This window comes from Accipiter gentilis, chromosome 1 (assembly GCF_929443795.1).
Source record: "Accipiter gentilis chromosome 1, bAccGen1.1, whole genome shotgun sequence".
Taxonomy (NCBI): Eukaryota; Metazoa; Chordata; class Aves; order Accipitriformes; family Accipitridae; genus Astur; species Astur gentilis.
This window is the reverse complement of record NC_064880.1, coordinates 668,577-688,601: the sequence shown is the minus strand read 5'-3', so window position 1 is coordinate 688,601 and position 20,025 is coordinate 668,577. Positions and strand designations below refer to the sequence as shown.

Genomic DNA, 20,025 nt, shown 5'->3' with positions numbered 1-20,025 from the left:
ATGGGTTTCTGCACACAATGTCAGTTGGGATTCAATGAGCTGGTGCTGCCACCTTTGTCAAGCAGCTTTTCCTGGCCAGTCCTGAGCTGGGAGCTGTTCATCCGCTGCCCAGAACAGAGCCAGTTGTGTACCAACATTGTGTGTGAGTGCTTTGCGTTACTGAATGTCTGTAGGATTTACACTTTCTTCTTGCTTCTTAGCTAGTAAGGGGAGTTTTGCATACTAGCAGGGGAGAGGGGTTAGGATGTGGGGGAAAAACATTCCCAGAGAGCAGGAGCCAAGATATACAGCTTATTACAGGATGATGACAGCTTAAAAAAAAATAAAAATAAAATCCTTCCATATACCTTATTGAAGACTGTACTAAAATTATAACTGAGGCTACCATGGATGACAATCATATTACCTCTTTAAACTAAATAACTTGATTGTCTTATTATAACAGAAAGCAAAGAGAAATGTCCTGAATGTACTGTAGGAAATTGTCTTTACTAAATCTAGCCCAGCATTTATGAGCATTGTATATATTATTTGATTTTGCCAGAATTACATAAACGGGGAAAAAATTGTTAATGTAAGTTGACTACCAGAGTAAATCACAGCCTAATTATTCTTTTTTTTTTTCTGGCTAAAATTAGAATTTGATATAATGGTCAATAGACATTTTCTTTAATTTTTGAGACATAATTTCTAATAGCTAATCCAAACGAATTGGAGAAAGTTGCTGCAGAATTGAAAAAATAAATTATCTGAATTTTATGGTGACTTACTGGTAAATCCCCTTAGTTGGAAGCTTTAATTTACCTCGTATTTCAGTTTTTTCCTCTCTAACTGGCTTATGGATGTATATTAGAGCAAAATAATTGTTATTTTCTTAGTGCCACCAGGGTGCTTGGAGCGTGAACCAAAGTGAAGACAGAACCTGGCCTGTTCTTGTAGGGAAATAAAGGACCAAGGACCGCAGAGGGAGGAACAACGGGGCTGGTGGCAGAGGCAGCGTGCCGCAGTGCACGGCGTGGCAGGCATTCTCCCCTAGCATTGCTGGCTGCAGCAAAATGCTGGAGGTTGGCACCCGTGTAAGTCAGTTCTGAAGCTGTTTGACGTTGTACTGGAACAAATGGGGCTCCAGCATTGCAAAGCCCCCCAGCCAGCCACTTGCTTCTCTTCTGCAGTCGGTGCTGGTGTAGAGGAACAAAGCATTTTTGCCCTTGTTCTTGGTTAAACAGGTAAATACTATGTTTAGTTTTGAGGCTACTGGCTTAAATATCTACAAAAACTTCATGAGGCTTTGCATAGATGAAAAACATCTTTCCTCCAGGGTCCATTAAAATGGCTCTGGAGTTATGCTTCGGTTTAGTCTGGTGTAAATTCCCTATAGCCAGCAGAGTTTTACTAGAGATTATTTGAATGCAGTGTTTGTATTTCTGAGGGAAATAAATGAGCTCAGAACTGCAGAAGGAACTGGGAGGAGAATGTGTCCAAACCCCAGAATATGGATGACGGCTGAGTTCTGCCTCCTTCTAGGGTCGTATGCAGTTTTGTCCACTCTGAGTGTAACCCAGTACCTTTAGTTCCTGGTAGTATATTCTTCTTCAACTTCCACACATCATTTGGGGCAAGTTATTTGGACGGCAGAGCCCTAAACAGAGTATACTCCTTTGGAGAACCTTTCTGAAGAAATGCATGTTTTGGGATATTTTCCTGGTTTTGATGAACCTGGGAATTGGCAATTATATTTCACAAATGCAGTGAAGTCCTGTGAAGTTAACAGTGGATTTATACATATGTGTCAGCTTGGTTAAGTCTTGGGTTTATTCCTAGAAGAAACAGCTTTTGATTCTGTAACTGGAGAGAGGATAGGCCAAACCCATTTCATTTCTATCATTGTGGGGTTGGTTTTTTAAGCATCTCTATTCACACTTCTAAGTGTATTTTCATGAAAACACTTGGCATTCCTTGCTTCTAAATTGTGGAGTAACTTTGTGCAAACAATTCAAAAGAAATGGGGTTCCAACATTGTCATTATAGCTATTAAAACTGTCTGAATTGTTTTGCTTTTTGATGCTTGCCATAGCAACAGTGGATGTATAATTTGCTGAATATCTATAACAGGGTATTTGGATATATTCTTTACAGTTTTACTTCTGCATATAACTAAGCATGCCAAATCATCACATTAACCCAATTAACCAAGCCAGACCCACCATGGAATGGCAATTAAGATTTTTTTTAAAGAACTTTGTATTTCACCTCCGTCTTAACAAAAAAACCCAAACACCGTACATCAGAATAGCAGCAGCTTTTATCAGTATGCTGTTCAAAATTATTCATGGTTCAGACTGCAAAAACTCCTGCACACATCTACTTTCTTGCCGCTTATCAGCTGGAGGTAGCTCTGTGTTTGTGCCCCTAGAAAGGTAAGACCAAGTCAGTTTATCCTATAAGATGCATGTGCAAAATCTTTTGCGGTTCAGTACCTCTGTGCCTTAATAGTGATTAGACCTTTGATTTTTAAACAGTGGGGAGCTGGGAAACTTGAAAGATACCAGCAGCAGCACTTCAATTCAAATGGCTTCTTTCTTATCATTGTGTTGCACAAGGAATTAAATGAAAATATTTGGGACTTTGCTGGCATGCTTGATATAAAATCCATGTTCAAATGGCATCTGTAATATTACATAGATCATATTGCTGTAATAACCTATATGCTACTGTTAAAATTATGTATGATTTCAGGTATATAAGATTCAGTTTATTAGGGATTTTTTTTTTCTCTTGGTAGAAAAGCTTATATTGAGGAAGAGAATGAGTTCATTAGCTGTACGTAGCTGAGTTCATACACTACTTCAATAACCCCTTAAAAATGCCTTATTCATCCTCATCCACACAAACTCTCATCGTCTTTACAGACCAGGAAGGATCTAGGAAGCCAGGCAGTGCCCCCGAAGACACTTCATAGAGCAGGTTGCACGCTACTCTAGAGCCAAGCAAGGTAGGTTGCCTTAGTTCTGGAAGTGGAGCTATTACCAAGTGATTTGGTGGAAGTTCCTCCTTCCCCAGACTGTAACGGCTGAGAGAAGGCAGCTGGTGTCCTAAACAACCTTGTCAATCGGACCACATGGACCTCATTACTCTAATGAGCCATGGAAGCACATAAGGAACTACTTGAGCTTTGGAGAGGAGAAAGAGGTGGACACTCTTGTGCACGCATGTAGCTGATTCTGCATTTAATTATGTTTCTGGGTGATCTCAAGGTCTAACCCCATGTGGAGAACCTTATGGTTATTTGTTCTCAAGAGTGAACGTAAGTGAATAATGCAGCGAGGGCTATGACGGAAATAAACATTTGCGCTCGTCTCCCTGAAGAGCACGGAAAGGCTGTTTGTGGCAACAGTTGCTGTCTCCGTACTCGGGAGCGGCCTGGGTTCCTGCTTGCATTTCAGCCACAAGCACCAGTGTCTGCAAAACCGAATGTGAATGGCTCTCTGACATCATTGTATTTGGTAGCAGAATGATAGTCTTTGGAGAGATGTGTTGGCTCCACCGTTTCTCTCCTCTCTTTTTTGTTACGTAGTCTTGCCTGAATATCCAAGTGGAAGCTTGAGCCCCTTCTGAATACCAGCCTGACGTTAATCTTGGGCAGGAGAAGGACATGCCAGGAGATAAGCTGGTTCAGAGGAGAGAGGTGGTGGATAGGATTGGCACGCTGAAGGCACTGCACGCCATGCTGCTTGGCTAATCCAGGTGCCCATTTCTTGCTGAAGAAGAGATAGCGAGGTGGGTCTGTCCGTAGGGGGTAGACACTGGCACCTGCCACTCCGTGTGGAGCGCTGGGGATGAGTTCAACGTGGGCTAGCCCTTCGCGACTCAGTAAGGTGTCATCTAAACATCTGGTACTTGCATCAGGAAACTACCTTCCATCTCTTAACTGCAGAGGGATATCTGCTTTAATCTACTGTTCTGTTTTTGCCATACTGCAGACTGCGAGTAGCACCGACTGTATGGCTACCTCGTGTCTCTGCTAAGCGTGTGGGTCATCTCGGAAGAATATCCAAGGGGAGACATAAATTCCCTAGAACTCGTCAAGAAAATGATAGCTCTTTGCCAGCGTGGCAACTAGAAAAGTTTCCAGTGTATCTTGAACGGCCGAAGGAAACAATTATCTTAGCTGATCCTCTAGCTGCGTTAATATTTGTGTGTATTTATAGGACAGAGCATACTAGATTAGCTTTATGACCGTCGGGAGTGAGCCTGTCATTCTAGAGCCTCTTCATCAATGTGCCTTTCACGCTCCATGAGATTAGCAGCCGCTGAAAATAGGAAGAAGGAATTTTCCTTTCCTCTGTCTTAGAAGAGAGCCAGCACACCATACTCCTCTTTCGTCTTGGCTTGGAAATGGCTTCGGTCCTTAGCAAAACCAGAGAGCCAACAGGTCTTTTTAAAGAAGTTCCACTCTCCTGAGGATCTAAGGGAAAATATCCTTTTTGCGTGTTTAGTCACACACATCAAAGGAAACAACCGTTTCGATCTTCATTTGCATTGTGCAGGCATTAGATGTGGTCCAGTTACACGGAGCTCTGCTTGGGAAGGCAGAAGCGCCAGGAGTCTTCAAGCTTTGACAAGACGGGGAGAAAACTCGGCCAGGCAAATCACACCTCATTCTTCCAAAGCATTTTCCATTTTTAAGAGGGCCGAGCACTTTACTTGGTTTCTTGAGAGGCTCTTTACAGCAAAAGCTCCTCGACATCCTGATCCTGAGGCGGCGTGCTGCGGGCCGGGGGTGGGTACTGGAAGGGGTCTGCACGGCTGCAGACTGTCGCCCTTTTCCTCACAGAACGGGCGAGTGCTTGCCGTGACCTCCTTCCCGTATGATCTGCAGGACTTCCTCATACTCATTACATCTTGTTGGCAACGGTAACTCGGTTCTCTTTGCAGGTGACAAATCCTCACCTCGTCGGCTGCATACCGTGCCAAGAGCGGCTTTCCCCCCCTGCCCCCGAGCATCGGGCCATCTGCCCCAAAATACTCCGGTTGTGGAAGAGGGCCTACAGAACTTTGACTTTTCAGCAGCGTTGAAAAGATGGGGGAGATAACCTTTGCAGCCCTGGTGCTGTTGCTTAGGTCAGGTAAAGAGTGGGGTGCTCTGCCTGTGATTTCAACGGGGAGGACGGGGGGGGGTTGCGTGCTGCTTTTGGCAGCAGCCTAGCCGGGCAGCCCTCGCCTGACGAGAAAGCAGGGGGGAAAGCAGGTTCAGCTCTAGCGGTACCAAGAGATGGCAGAAAATGCTGCGTTTCCAGCTACCCCCCCCCCCCCCCCCCCCCCTTTAAAAAACCCTTCTTGAAAACCTCTCGGCTTGGGCGTTTGTTTGCTCACTGAAGAAGAAAACCGCAGCTTCCGCGGTTCGCTCCGGACAGGGCGTCTGGCCAAACCTCGGCCGGGTGACCGTCCCGCTGACCGGAGGGGGCCCCAGAGCGACCGGCTCGCCGCCGGGGTGACCGGCCGGGCAGCGGGCAGGGCCGCAGGCCCCGGCTGCTTCGCCCCTGCGCGTCGGGCTGCCGCGGGGCCCCGTTCGCACCGCAGCTGCCGCCGTCGCGGCGGGGCAGCCGGGGAACGGCAGCCGAACGGGGTCGTTGTACGGAAGGCCGACGGCAAGCCGGTTCGCTGCCGACCGGCGGCGTGGGAGGCCGCCGGCCGGCGTGCCCAGGCCGCCGGCCGGCGTGCCCGGCCCGCCGGAGCGCCTGGGCTAGCTGAACCGGCCCGGCCCCGCGCTGCCGGGGAAGGGTGAATGCGGCCCTCGCTCGGCTGTGGAGGAGGGCGGCCGGGCTCCCTCGCCCGCCCCGCCCCGGGAGGACTCAGGTCCGCCCTTCGCCCCGGCTGCCGGGCGGGCGAGGCCGGGCCGGGCGGAGGGCGGGCAGGGCCGGGCCGGGCCGCGGGGCTGCCCCCGCCGGGTGGGCGGGCGGGGCGGGGCGGGCGCGGGGATTGGCGAGCGGGCCGCCGGCCGCGCCAATCGGCGGCTTTGTTTAGGGTTACAGGGCGCGGAGGGGGCGTGCGCCCGCCGGGGCCGCCCGCAGCCAATGGACAGGGCGGGGGGCGGTGGCGCCGGCGGCCGCCCGGCTCGCCCGCCCCATTGGCCCCGCGCGCGGTCACTCTGGCGGAGGGCGCGCCTCGTTGGACGCCGGCGCCGGCGGCGCCCGTGCGTCAATCGGCGCGTCCCGCGTCTTCCGCGGCGCGATTGGCTGCGGCGGCCGTCAGTCGCGCGGCGCCGCTTCCCGAGTGGCCGCTGCGGCCGTCAGTAAAGCGTGCCGTGCCGCCCACCTCGTCTTCCCGGCGCCGCCGCCGAGTGGCTGCGGCGAGTGTCACTGAAGCGCTGCCGCGCTCCGATTGGCGGCGCGCGCTGTCCATCGCGCCCATCCTCTCCAGGCGCCCGCCCTCCGCCCGTCGCGATTGGCCGCCGCTGGTGTCAGTGCGGCGGCTCCCCCAATGGGCGGCGCGGGGTGTGCGCCGTGCGCGCGGGGTGGCCGGCCCGGCGGCGGCGGCGGCGGCGGCAGCGGGAGGAGGCGGCGCGCGCCTGGGTCCCGGTCGCGAGGAGGCGGAGGAGGATGTGGCGCGCGGAGGGGAAATGGCTGCCGAAAACAAGCCGGAAGGTGAGAGCGCGGCCGGGCCGGCTCCCGCTCCGCTCCGCGGCGCCGGGCCGGGCCGGGCCGGGCCTGCCCGCCGCCGCCACCACCACCACCACCACCGCGGGGCTGTCGGCGCGCCGGGCCTCCCGCGCCGCCCCGCGCCTCTGCCCCCGCCGCGGGGCGGCGGCGGCCGGCCCGGGCCGCGCGGCGTGAAGTTTGGCGGCGGCGGGCGCCCCCGCCGGGCCGGGCCGGCGGGGTTGGGGGGTTGGGGGGGGGGGGTGTGGGGGGGTGCGGCAGGCAGGCCATGTGCGGCGGGCAGGCCGCGTGGCGCCGGGGCCGGGGCACGGGCTCGGGCACGGGCACGGGCACGCCTCCCGCCGCCCGCCGGCACGTGCCCGCCCGCCGCCAACATGGAGGCTGCGGCGGCAGAGGCCGGCGCAGGGCGCGGCGCGGGGCTCCGGGCCGCCGTTCGCCGCCGTCGGCCTGGGCCTGCAGCCGCCGCCCGGGGGTCACGCCGTGCCGGGCCGCCCCCGCCACCCCCCCACCCTCCCCCCCGGCTCCCGCCGGCGGCGGCGGCGGCGGCGGCGCACGTGCCTCGCGGGCGCGCGCCCGTCACGAGCGGGGCGGCCTCGTCCGCGGCCCCGCCGCACCGGGGCCTCCGCGCCGGCGGGCAGCGGGCGGGCCGGGGGTGGGCGCTGCTGGGGCGGGCGGAGCGGAACGGAACGGAACGAACGGAGGGGAACGGCGCCGCCCGGCGAGCGGCGGGCCCGGAGGGTGGGGGGTGTGGTGGTGGTGGTGGTGGGGGAAGCGAGGGGAGGGCTCGGCCGTGGCGGGGAGGGTGGAGGGGGGCGCGGAGAGCCGGGGCGCCCAACTCCGGCCGAAAGTTACCGGCGCGGCGGGGAGCCGGGGCGCGCCGCGTCCGCAAGGGGGTAGCGCTGCTCCGCCCGTGCGCGGCCCCGCGGCGGCCGGCCCCCCCGACCACCACCACCACCACCACCACCCCCCGCCACCCCGGCGGGGCCGTCCGGCGGGAGCAGGCGGCGGGGAGCCGCGCAAGTCGGTGTCCTGGGGCCCCTCCGCGTGGCGTTTAATATATTCTGTTATTTAAGGAAAAGTTCGTCCTTAGCAGCCTGGCGGGAAGCGCCGGCGGCGACTCCTGACCCCGGTGGCGGGGGCGAGGGCTCGGGACGCCGGCGGCTCTCCCGGACGGACGCGGGGGGGGGCGGGGGGGAGGATCGCGCACCGGACCGGCCGTCGCCCCAAGTTGTGTTGCAGCCTGGCGGGAGCGCGGCGGCCGGAGCCGCTCGGCCGCGGCCTCGGTTGGCGTGGCGTTGCGCCACGCAACCGGTACCCGGTGTCAGGGCCTCCATTTTATAGGGGCGGGAGGAGAGAAGGGAGGTGGATGCTTTGCATCCCGCAACTAACCGGTTGCGTCACGGAAAAGGGGGTACGTTCGCTGACGCCTCGGGAATTTATCTGCTTGTAGTTGGGCACCTCAAATAACCGCCTTTCATCCGGCTAAGAGGCGTTTTTTTCTTCATCCGCTATAGCCAGCGCGCTTCCTCGCTTTTAACCCATTTGCGCTCTTTACCGGGAAACCCCTTCTTGGGATACAAGGCTCGTTAGCCCGTCTCTTTGTCTGGGTTTCTGCTTCAGGTGCTGTGGGAACGTCTCTTTTTTCGGTTGTTTCTCGTCATTTAGTAGTTGCAGAGCCTCTGTAGGCATGGCCGCCTTGGGTTTGCATTTTGCCTGCGCCTTGTCCAGCTTGGTGAAGGCTGAGTGCTCTACAAGAATGTTTGTTTTAAGTAGTAGCGGTGATGATGAGCGTTGTCAGCTTCGTCTTTTATTAATCTCTTTGATGCTCCCAAATTCATTAGTTCCATCTTTCCTGTGGTCTGGAAAACGCCGGGCTTCATTCTTTTCTCATTTGCGTTGAAGTAAATGATCAACTCCACTGAAGTAGCAAAATGCCAACTGGTGAACAGGGGCATAAGTGAGAAGAGATTTAGCGTCTGTCTGGACTTCGTGGCTCAAATGGTGAACTTTTGGTTCTTCCCTGGATGAAAGTGCTGTCGCCAAAGCACGTCGGGCTTGATTCTCTTTTCGGGCTTCCTGCACCAATGGGCGGTGACGTTTTTTCTACGTGAAGCACAGGTTTCAGTATACTCGTTGCTGCGAGGCCACGGCTTTACGGAGCCGTGCAGGTCAGCGGTCCTTGACCTGAAAGGCACTTTGGCCTTTGCACTTGTTATTTAATGCGATTTTTGCCACCTTTCCTACTGGTAGCTGATTTTTGTGGGCCCTTGAGGCGTGTTGGGGCTGAAGCGGTGGGTCCGCAGCGGCCTTCGCTCTTGTACGGTAGTGCCGCGCACGAGCTGCTAGAGAAAGGACTTTTGTGCCTGGCGTTTAAGGGTGCCCATCCTGTGTCGTAAACCAGCGTTTCACTTGGCTGGTCAGTAGCTGGTTCGCTGCTTGGCAGCACCGCTCGGGCGGGAGCGGAGAGTCTTCACCTCGGCTCGGCGCTGGCGCCTGTGTTGTTCTTATAGTAAGCAGCTCCTCGCGCTGACCTAGTTCTGTGGTATATTTTCAAGGAGGCAAGATATAAACCATTCATTCCTTAAACTTAAACTGCACCTGTCAGAAACTTAAATGGGAGTCATCTTAAAGCGTGATTTAAGACAAGTGTTTCACCAGTAACACTGATGCTGGAGGGGAGAACCCAAGTCGCTTGAGGGTTTTGTTACTTTAATATTGAAAAAACAATTGTAAATGGCAGCTAGCAGGTTAGTTGCGCAGAGAAGCGCTGCTTTTATTGGGGAGCAATCTGCTCCACCCGCCCAGAGTAGTACAGTAGAAGCGAACCTCGTGAACAGCGACGAAGAGCTCTGCAGACCTGCCCGGTCTTGGAGCTTCCCTGTTAAGCTTCAGCTGGGGCTTCTCATGCCCAGCTAGCAGCAGAAAAACCTCGGCAGTGGGTGAGGGCTTGAAACGAGGCTGGCCTCTCTGTTCCCTGGCTGCAGGAGAGATTTCCATGTCTTGGAAGACTTGGGTGAGTTGCCTCTTCTCTGGTTTCCTTAGGCAGGATGGAGTTGGGCCCCATGACTGAGCAGCTCTTACCGTCCGCGTGGCGGAGGGTTTGCGGCTTTTGTAGTTTCTGCCGCGTTTTGCGTGTCTGAACTGAAATGGGAGGACTGACCCTCGGAGGTGCCATCTTGGCAGCTGTAACGGGCTCTGAACTCAACTGGGGTGCGGGGCTCTTCTTTAAATTCAAAAAAGGAAGCTTTTTAAAAAGTTCAAAACAGAAAGAATGTGCATCAAGAACCTTTCTGTAGATTTCTGTGTATTCTCGTGGGCAGGTATCTGACGCCGATAGCTTTAAAGCAGAGCAGTGCCCATGTTATTTGAATGGCGCAGGAACTGGGTGCTTTATTTGTTGTGCCCGCTAAGTTCGGTTATATGTAGTTGTTGAATTTCATGTCTGCTAGTTGGGCAGGGTCAATAGGTGGGAAAGGCAGGAGGTGGAATTTCTCCTCGGAACTCCCCCGGGAGCCGAGGGTGCCGGGGGAGGATGGCAGCAGGGATTTTGGCAGCCGTTTGGGCTATGTTGTTGATACTGACCGAGAAGGAAGTTAGAGCATTCAAATATTATTGAATGCTGAGAGACCGTTTGGGCAACATACCTTTTGAAAACAAAACGTTCTTGATTTGGTTGTTAAACAGCAAATATTTACTTCCCTCTGCGGAAGTGTTGCATAACGTTTTATTACTTAAACAAACCTGAGCTTATTGTGAGCGTGACGGATTGGATTTTGTGCCGCGCTCTCCGGACTGCTGTCCTTCTTGGCAAAATCGGACTGTCACGGTGAGGAGGCAGGGTTTGACGCTCGGCTCAGTCCACTCGTTGCCCCAGAATTTTTGCTGAATTTCAGCAGTTGGGATTTTACCAAAATTTCTGTTGTCAGAGGCGAACTGCCTTCTGGTGAAGCTTCTAGACCCACTCGGAGGGCTGTCAGCCAGCAGGACAGTTTCAGAGAGTGGACTCGATTCGCCTTTTCTGAACAGCAGGAGCTACGTGTGTGTGTGAGGTCACATTTTTGGAGTACTTTTGGTATTATAACTGTGGTATGTGCAAGATTCCAGATGTAAGGCATGCACCTTGTTTAAAGCTCTGGTTTTCTAATACAATTCTACATCTCTTCTTAATGATTTTCCCAAACCCTTTGGCTCAAAGGTTTTCTGGTTTATTTGTGTGGATTTGTAAAGCTACTTCTGTAGGAAGGTTTCCTACAGATGTTGTAACTCAAATTTCATTTCCTGTATTGGGAAACAGTAAAAGAATTACGTGCAAGTAAGGTTAAAACAAATGTTTTTGAAATTTAGTCTTTCAGGGCTCGGTGCTAGCTTTATGTTACTAATATTTTTAAATTATTCTTCTCAAACACACAGTCTCTTAAAGACCTGCTTACAAAGGTGTATGTTATCGGAGGAAGGGGAAGTAGCTATGCTACCTCTCTGTCCAGGCAGCCTTCGGAAAGAGAGAGCTGGAATGTGACCTTCCCTTTTTAGTGTCCCTTCTGTCTGTGCTTCAATAAACCAAATATATCGGGAGGGGGGGGGAGGACGACGGACCAAAGAAACCCAAACCTTTCCATGGAGTGAAATGAGGCTGGTAGAGTGCATTGTGGAATACAGTGCGGGTTAATTAAAATGCAGTGCTTCCAGTAGCTTCTTGCATCTTCAGTGTTGCCTGGCTTCCTCTTCCACACCTTGCTGAGTTGTTTCTTGTTGGCTTTTTCCCTCGCTTCGTGTCTTGTTTTCACCTTCTGTCGCTTCCTGCGCCCCTTCAGCCCTGTGTTGTGTTCACCCTGTTTTAAACCCTGTGGGTTTTGAAAGGCAAGTAAGCCTGTGGGTGCTGGCGTCTGTCTTAACCCCAGTTTTTTGGGGTGCAGCACCTGCCAACTCCCTGGGGCGATGCTGAAGGTGCGGCTTCGTACTGAGGAGCAGTTACGACACTGGGCGAGCAAGAGCAAACTCCCATTATCGCTGGGAATGGAGAGCTTGGTGTCCTTCTCCTGCTCTTGTCGCATCTTCTATTCAAGGATTTTGGGTTTTTTTTCCTGACAGCTCTCCAGGTAGGTTTCCAAAATTAAACTGTTCATAGTGGGGGGAGGAAGGGGGGGCAGGGGTGAGGGTAAAAATATCTGTGGCTGGTGGCTGCCAGCCTGTAGGCTCAGAGTAAGTAATTTCACTAGCCTTAGCCAATACTTTGGGACTTCTGGAAAACTGGTTGTAATGTTGAGAACGTTTGTAGGATTGAAAGCTGTACAAATGGGTGGTTTATTTTTGCTAGGCTTGACTAATACTATCCATCTCGCCTTCGTTTCGTTGCCATTGAATTTGATGATGTAATTTTAGAGAAGACCAAGGGATGAAGGAATTGATGACGGGTCTAAAACAAGCGAGTGTTGGCGACAGTGAGCAATGGTCTTAATCGTTCTGTTGCACTTGTCATATTTAAAAGCAACACGGTGAAAGTCATGCATGGACACACTTGCAAGCTGCAGGAGAAAGTTGAAGTGACTGCACTCTTTTACTGCTCCTAAAGATTGCTTGTAAAATAGTTACTCTTGTGCACCTTCTGAATTTAACCACATTCTCCTTTCTTGCGTGGTTAGCAGGGTGCTTTAAACCGCCTGCTAAGGAGGGAGAGGAAAAGTGGAGCCTGTGAAATAGAGGAGCCAGTTTTGTTGGTGGGGGGAAGCAGACTCCTCAGCGCTGAGCACAGTGATAAATGTACAGCATAAGAAATAAATAGCTAATTGTGTAAACCAGACCTTCTCGACCAGCACGTAGGCTTTCATTAAGAAGAATTGTGCTATCAACTCTTCCCCAAAACGCACCATGTGCAGTTTTACATAACTGTGTTGTTTCAGTTGAATTCAGTTATAAAATGTCAGGGAACTTTCTGCTATGTGAAAAGGATAAAATAGCTTACAAGTAGCGCATTATTGGTGGGGAGAACCGGGACAGCAATGTGTGGCAGCAGAGTTTTAGCTATATTTGTATTTCTTAGTTTTAGAATGGTTTGTAGAGCTTATCATAGCAACAAAGTATTTATCACAAATACTCCAAGAAGCTAGGCTAGATTCAATAACTTACTGGAGGAAAACTATTTTTTTGATCATCCTTGATACTACTACCATTCCTATGGTTTCCTCCTCATCTGTTTTGGTTTTCCTCGTTCCTCCCGTTTTCCCCGCAGGCAGCAGTCACAGCTTGCACGCGTGCTGGTTTGTGTCTCGTCCTCCCTTGCTCCCATTTCACGTTTTTTACCTTTGCCCGAGCTGTCTACCCTCTCCTTGCGTCCTCCCCTCAGCCCCCAGGCTGTTTCTGGGGCTGCCCGCATCTTGGGCGGTGAAGGATCGGGAATGCCTTTGCTCGGCCGGTGTCTGAGCCGAGTGCTGGCATCCAGCGGAACCCTGCTGGGGAAGCAGTGCTGGAGAGCTGGACCTGGTTATCTCATCTTAGCCACCCTCTACTGATATTTAGAAATCTGCTTTTGTTGCCAAGAGATTTACAACTGTAATCGTCCAAATATTTCTAGAAAACAGACCAAAAGCTGTTGGTTTTGCTTATATTCCCGTTTGTTTACTGATTAAAAATGCCAGGAATGAAGTTTTAACTATGAGAAGTAGCATGCCAGTCCTTCAGATGTTTGGATCGGGGATAATTCTTTGCATTCAACTCTGCCAGATTAAAGTTACTCTTTTTGTCTGTGTCTGGAGGTCAGCAAGTAAAAGAATGTAGGACCTCAAGGGAACTTCATACTCCCACCCACGGCTTGGAACCTAGCAGAGCCAAACCAATACATGGGAAATACAAATATGTAAAAACCCCTGAATATCTCTTTACTAAATCCTAGGTATCTTGATTTCATTTTTGTCTATCTCTTCGTATATCATCTTTAGAAAAGTAAGATACTGGAAGAGTAGCTTTTTGCAAAGGAGAAGAGTTTCAGAAAAGCCAATAGGGTTGAGAGGCAGAGCTCCAAAGAAAGGACAGTGGAATTGGTGCCTTGGCGTTGGGTATCGACGTAGTCACTACTGAGCTCTCTTACCTAAGGCACTCGTTTGTGATTTTCCTTGTGAGGAGGGCTGGGGCATGGGTTAATACTGCGTTACGCCAAAGACTGGATGACTTTGCGTAGCCTACACTGACTGTGTTCGTACAGGTGCCACTTCTGAACCGTATTTACTTGGTTCTGCTGCTTAAACAGCAGTGTGGTGAGTGGTGTCACAGTTAACTTGATGCCCTCCCATTCCATTTAAGTAGCTAATAATTACATTGTGACTTTAGCCGTTTGTTTTATACGGAAGCACCTATTTGTAGCGTTTAAACACCTTTTACTTCTTGTGCGGTAGTTAAGAAGATGGCCAACCCTAAGTTACTACTTCGTAATAATGGGTTTATGAAACTTGTGTTTGTGATTTTTATAGGCTTATTCTTTATATTTATTTTCAGTATAGAACTGTCTGCAAATCAGCAGTTGATCAACACCCATTGAGCCATTTCTGTATTCTCCAATTATATGTTATATTGATAAACTGCGGTAGTTAAATGGTCTGCAGATCTAAGTTCACCTCCTGGATCACAGAAGATTTAAGAACCAGTTAAAAGGGGGGGGGGAAAAACGGGGGGTGGGGGTGGGGAAGGAGGAATTGTTTGGAGAGCGAGGGTAGAGCACAGACTCGCTGTGTGATTTGCTGTTGTGCGCTTTAAAGTTTTATGGCCCATGTTGCATCCCTTGGGAGGATAAAGTGCAAGGAGCATGAAGAAATCCATAAAATTACGAAGGGTTTATGTGGTATAATTAATATGGAACTTTCCATGAACTTTATAATAGTTGTACTTTTCTTAATTTTACACAAGTTTCTGGTTTGCTAATAAGTAATCCTGAAGATTGCTAATGGAACTTAAATTTTGGATTTTTGTATTGAATTATAACTAGACACATTGTAGGCCGCTATATTTTAGTATATAGCTTCCTTATTGTAGTTTTCAGAATTGGCTGTGCGTGCCTGGGGAAGCGTTTTTGAGCTGTGGCCAGCTTTGCACTAAAAAAAACCCCATGTCGATGCAGCTTTACTGGCAAATCCTCCTTGTGCAAGTGCAGCTTTGCTTGCAAAAGCACTTTTTATTGACACTGGATGGGTTTGCAGATCACAATGTCATAAGTCACACCCGTAGCAAAAATAATGCGAGGAAGAAAGTTCAATTACACATCTGGCCTGGATTTGCACAGTAAAATCAAATAAGCATTGTGAAATTGCAGGTCCTTTTTTTAACTACAGAGGAAATTTTAGTTCTAAATAAATGTAAAATATTCCCTCTGGAACGTGCTGGCTGCTCTGTAAGTTGGGTGTAGATGCTGAGCAGTGTTGATTCTCACTCCTCTGACTTTATCAGAAGTCTCTGTGGCAGGGGAGTGGGTGCGTCAGGTTGACTAGAAATGACAGATTTGATTCAAACCAAAGGGCAACCACTTTTTTTTGCTCCATCTCCCTAAAGATTTACGTGTCTTAGTTGGAAGGATTGTGATTTTATTTGTGAGGAACCTGAGTAGCAAAGCAGTGGTGGATTTGGAGGAATGTGAACTCTCAGTAGCCAGTCTGTAGGTGGGGGTGACAAATCCCATGTGATGCTTGGGGATTTGCTGATGGCAAACGCTTGGACGAAGGAGGCCGAGTCATGGGGTGGAGGTCCAGGGGTGACCGAGGTCTGCCAGCACTGTTGGTGCAGCTGGGAGAGCAATCCTCCTCTTCTCTGCCCGGCTTCCCCATCTTACCTGCATAGACTTTCCTCCGTTTGGGAATACGTCATGAACGATTCCAGCGGGTAGAGAAGCAAGTTTTAAAGCAAGGGTGTGCACATCGTTTGGGGCGAGGCACTTTCTTGCTTTTAATCCTCGCAGCTGGTTGGCCAACTCTGTCCTTTTCCAAGGTCAAATCTGTTTAGAGGTCATTGAATTTAGGATTCACTTCCCATAATGTGATTATTGGGTGTCATTCTGACCATGTGGATAGAGGATTCTTTAACAAAAAGCCTGTCAGATTGAGGCAGGTGGCAGTTGTTGCTTTCCGTGTTGGGGATTTTTTTGGAAAGAAAAAGTGTCGTTGCTAGCCACAGAAAAGGGAAGCCTACGTGAGATGTAGTCACGTTACAGGATGATGAAAATGACCTTCCATTGCTATAATAACACAAAGGTATGAGAAGCTAACAACAGGAATCGGAAGGTTTAGAGTCAGCAAGTTCTAATAAGTTCTACCAAAACATTTTTAGGGGATGTATTATCCATAGGCACTTTCTGGATTAATAATACTGATAATTGATGACAGTGGAAGAAAGTTAATAAAACGAGCTGAATAATTAGAGGTCTGCCAGCCCTGCAAAATAATGGAATGAATGATAGAGGACTTGACTGATACGGAGGTAAGGGGAAGTAATACAATTAATGTCAATTAAAATGTGCCCATGGAAAATAAGCTGATGAGATGTAACTGGGGATGTAGTTTGGCTGATAAAAGCAATAATGTGTGCTGTAAAATACTTTGCCGCCTTAATGAATTGAATGTAGTGCAATGCAATATTTTGAATGAGAAATGAAAACGGTATAAAATGAATGCAGGGAATGTTAAGTAGGTACCAGCTAAATCAGATGGCGGATCTGAAAGTACAGGTGGGAATGGTGGGGGGCTGCTGTCGCAGCAGGGCCCTGCCTGGCTCCGTTCTTTGCCCCAAGTAAGTTGGTGTCTTTGTGGATAACCCCAAGTGTCTTGACATGCGTGTTTGTGAGGCTTTGAGCGGCCAGAGGCGGTGGGAGGTAACAAAGGTGACGGCCACACGTGCGGAACATTGACTGGGAAAAAGATGTGGCCAAAAAGCCCTGTAAGAGTAGCGGTCTGAGATACTCAACGTCAAGCTAGAAATCCTGGAATGGTATACAAAAAAAATAGAGACAACCTTCTTCCCGATTTCTTTATCAGTTCAGCAAGGATCAGTGCTGCCCGACTGCTCGTTTGCCCAGGAAGAAGTATGAAACTGGCAACCCTGTTGATTTAGTCTAACGCAGTCGTACAGTAAAGTTCCCAATAACTCAGGGAGCGTGCAGGACTCATAAATTATAGAGCAGCTCACGTTTATCATACACATCGCTGCTTATCTTGTAAACTCATCTGCTGTGCTTGCACGAGTAGTTGATTTAACAGCATGTATATTGTTGAACTTGACACATCCAAGAGTATAATCAAGCTTTAAAAATACTAGGGTTGTCTAGCTGCTGGTTTGCGCTCTTCGCCTGCTTTCTAAAATGATTGCGGGACGGGTTCTCTCAGGGTTTGCTGCAGGTCATGGGAAATTTCCGTATCGTATGTAATTGCAGAGGAGTTTTATCATGATGCTGGCACCTGGTTTAATGACACAAAATGATGAGATGTGTAAAAGGAAAAAGTTAATATCCTTTTTTCTGTACGCTTCCAAATGGGAGATGACTATAAATTAATTTTGTAGGGTAAAATGCCAATGAATAAGTGTATTTCTTGTATACTGCTGCCCAGTATCTGTCACGCAAAGCGCGAGAATAGTGGAAGCAGGCAGAGATGGTGGGTTTTAGAAGGAGAACTAGTAAAACTCCTGTGGTGTGGCTGGGATGTCTTATCGTGCCACTCCGGTTCCCTTTTCTGTGGGGACTGATGTGATCTGTATATGCACCGTTTGTGGATGCTGTGATTCTTTAGGCGGTGTCGGAGGGAGGATAGAGAGGCACAATGAAGTTGAAGATTCTGGGACTTGAGCGGGCTGCTGTTGGACTTAAGGGTTTTGGGGTCTCTTTTTTGTTGTTTTTTTTTTTAAGGGCAATTGATGCACCTTTTACATTTTTAGCAACAAAAAATAATAATTTTGTGTTGTATTTCTGCTTTTGCGACCCCTGGGTGTGGTGAGGTAGGAAGATTTCCATCCCTCTACCTTACTCTCAAGTTGAGGAACTACATTCGCTTTCTGAGCTGTCTGTGGAAAGAGAAGTAACCTGTTTTTAATGGGTACAGCGCATTTTAGTTTTAAATGAACTAATAGACCTTGAGTTGCGTTTCTGCTGCAGCTTGACAAAATTATAGCAGGTACTGGGGTTCTGCTTATTTACTTGCAAATCCTGTCGAGTGTGAACTTCATTTATGACTTTGCTGGCAGGTCATACTGCTGTGGTCACAGCTTCTCTAACATTTTGTCGCTATTGCTTGTAAAATTTGTCACTGAAGAAAATAATAAGCTGAAATAGGCACAGGTAAGCACACACACAGGCTCCTCATGCATAAATCCACCAAAGGTCTTCTCAAACTTTGCAACCACAAGGAATTAAACTGTGTTTATATTTCTGAAATAAAGGTGCGATTTCAACAGAAAGCCATATTCTTCTTTGCAATGACAAATTGCCTGTTCTGTGACAAGTGAACTGGTGGGTTTCCGAGTCTCATTGTAGCTAGGGTCTCCTAGTGGAAACTGCCTGTTCTCTTGTGTATGCATCACATGTCTCCTCTTCTTTCTAGATGATCATGGGAACAGCAATGGCAGTCATGTAAAAATCTTTTTACCGAAGAAGCTGCTTGAATGTCTACCAAAATGTTCAAGTTTACCGAAAGAGAGGCACCGCTGGAACACTAATGAGGTAGTTACATCTCTTATTTATTCTTAAATGTACCAGCTTGATGCTTATGGATTATTTTTTGAGAGCATGCCACGTAAGTTACAGAATATGAATTTGCTGGCTCTGGAACCTGTTGTTCAAATAATAAAGTCCTATTACATGTTGAAAGTGAGGTTTAAACTAGACTAAGAAAGCAAATGTGGAAGCTGACTACTAGTATAGTAGGAGTCTGTTGCTTGTGTGTGTGTGTATGTCACTGGTCTCAGAGTCAAATCTCATACCATCCTCTTAACATGTTTCAAAATTGTTTAAAATTAGATAGGTGTTTTGGTACCACGTTAAACAAAATGTCATCTTACTGCGTGTAAAGACTTGTGAACAAAAAGCCAGTGCATGTTTGTTCCTGCCAAATGGGGTCCTGAGAAATATCCAGCTTGCTACCATCTGAGAGATCTTGTTAAGAACAGGGGACACACAGAATCGGACGTTTTATACTGGAATCCAGTTACTCTGAATGTGCTGGTTTGCATATCTCCTCTTAACACCTCATGGTTGGGTTCATTGACATGAAACAAGTATTTAAAATTCAGGTGTCTTGTGGACCAAGGTAAAGTTGAAAAACGATCCAAATAGGCCTACGATACTTTGCCTTTATTCCTTCTGGGCAGCAAGGCTGGAAGTTACATTGCAATACCCACGTAGTATAGCAGGTATACCTACCCAGTGTAGTTTTGGTTTGCAGTAGCACTGTCTTACAGTACCTTTGCCATATTTGTGCGAATCATTTAATAATAGCAGCAATCAACTTTGAGAAGCTACTGTAAAACTCCATGTGCCTGTTGCTAGCTAACTATTCTTGTCCCTCTAATCAATCATTTGTAACATCTAAATGCATTAACAAAAACTGTACCCACGAGTTTAATGACTGCAAGTGGCAAGCTGAGTGCAGAATCAAATATGGATCAGTTCATGTGTATATTTGCAGAGCACAGAATCAAGTACGGATCACTTCATGTGTGTTATTTTTCAAGGTCAGAGTCCTTTACACCCCTTCCCCCCCTGCTTTTGTCTGAAAGTTCAAGTCAAGTATATGTTTTTAACATAGTAAATACCATGGCAAAATTAATCGGGTTTTGGGGGGGGAGTTGCTGGCATTGGGTCTTCTGTGTAGATGTTTTTGTCTTGGGTCATTTGAGTTGAAATGTGAATTGTAGAAAACTTGGGTTGCCATTTATTCTGTGATGGCATTTATACTAACGGGAACGGGGCATGGAGTAATAGCAATTCCAGTGGCTCTAAAAGATGATGTTTTGACAAAGACTGTTGAGAAAGCAAGCTCTCCGCACGAGTCTGTGGCAGAATGATGCTCTTTCTTGTTATTGGGAACGGCTTGTTGATTTTTAGTCACTTTTCTCTAGTATTTCTGTTGTCCCTAGTTTGGAGCCTTGTGTATACGTTTGCACATGTAGGCTTTCACCTTTTTTTTTTGAACAATGTTTGGTGTGTGTAGCCTGCCAGGGTGCAGAATGTGGCACATGAAGTTAATCACATAGCTGAAAATTTTTATTATTCAGAAGCATGATACAAACAGGAAAGCGTAGGTGCTTGTGAGGTGTATTAAGCTAGAAGAAAAATTGGGGAGCATAGCCTTCCTTCTGCAGGACGTGTCGGCATTCTGGAGAGGGGGAAGTGAATGGTTTTGGTGGT

At 49.0% G+C, this 20,025-nt stretch overlaps 1 protein-coding gene across 8 annotated transcripts in view; it reads left to right on the top strand.

Annotated features, from left to right (window-relative positions):
• Positions 1–20,025, top strand: part of CAMTA1 (calmodulin binding transcription activator 1) — a 322,967-nt gene that overhangs the window by 13,155 nt on the left and 289,787 nt on the right. For 7 of the 8 annotated variants that reach the window (XM_049803043.1, XM_049802953.1, XM_049802770.1 and 4 more), the window contains exon 3: positions 18,221–18,339. In XM_049803043.1, coding sequence (XP_049659000.1) covers positions 18,221–18,339 — 119 coding nt within the window. Of the gene's footprint in view, positions 1–6,496; positions 6,645–18,220; positions 18,340–20,025 lie in introns of those variants that run through there. The other variant, XM_049802685.1, reaches the window with a different exon arrangement.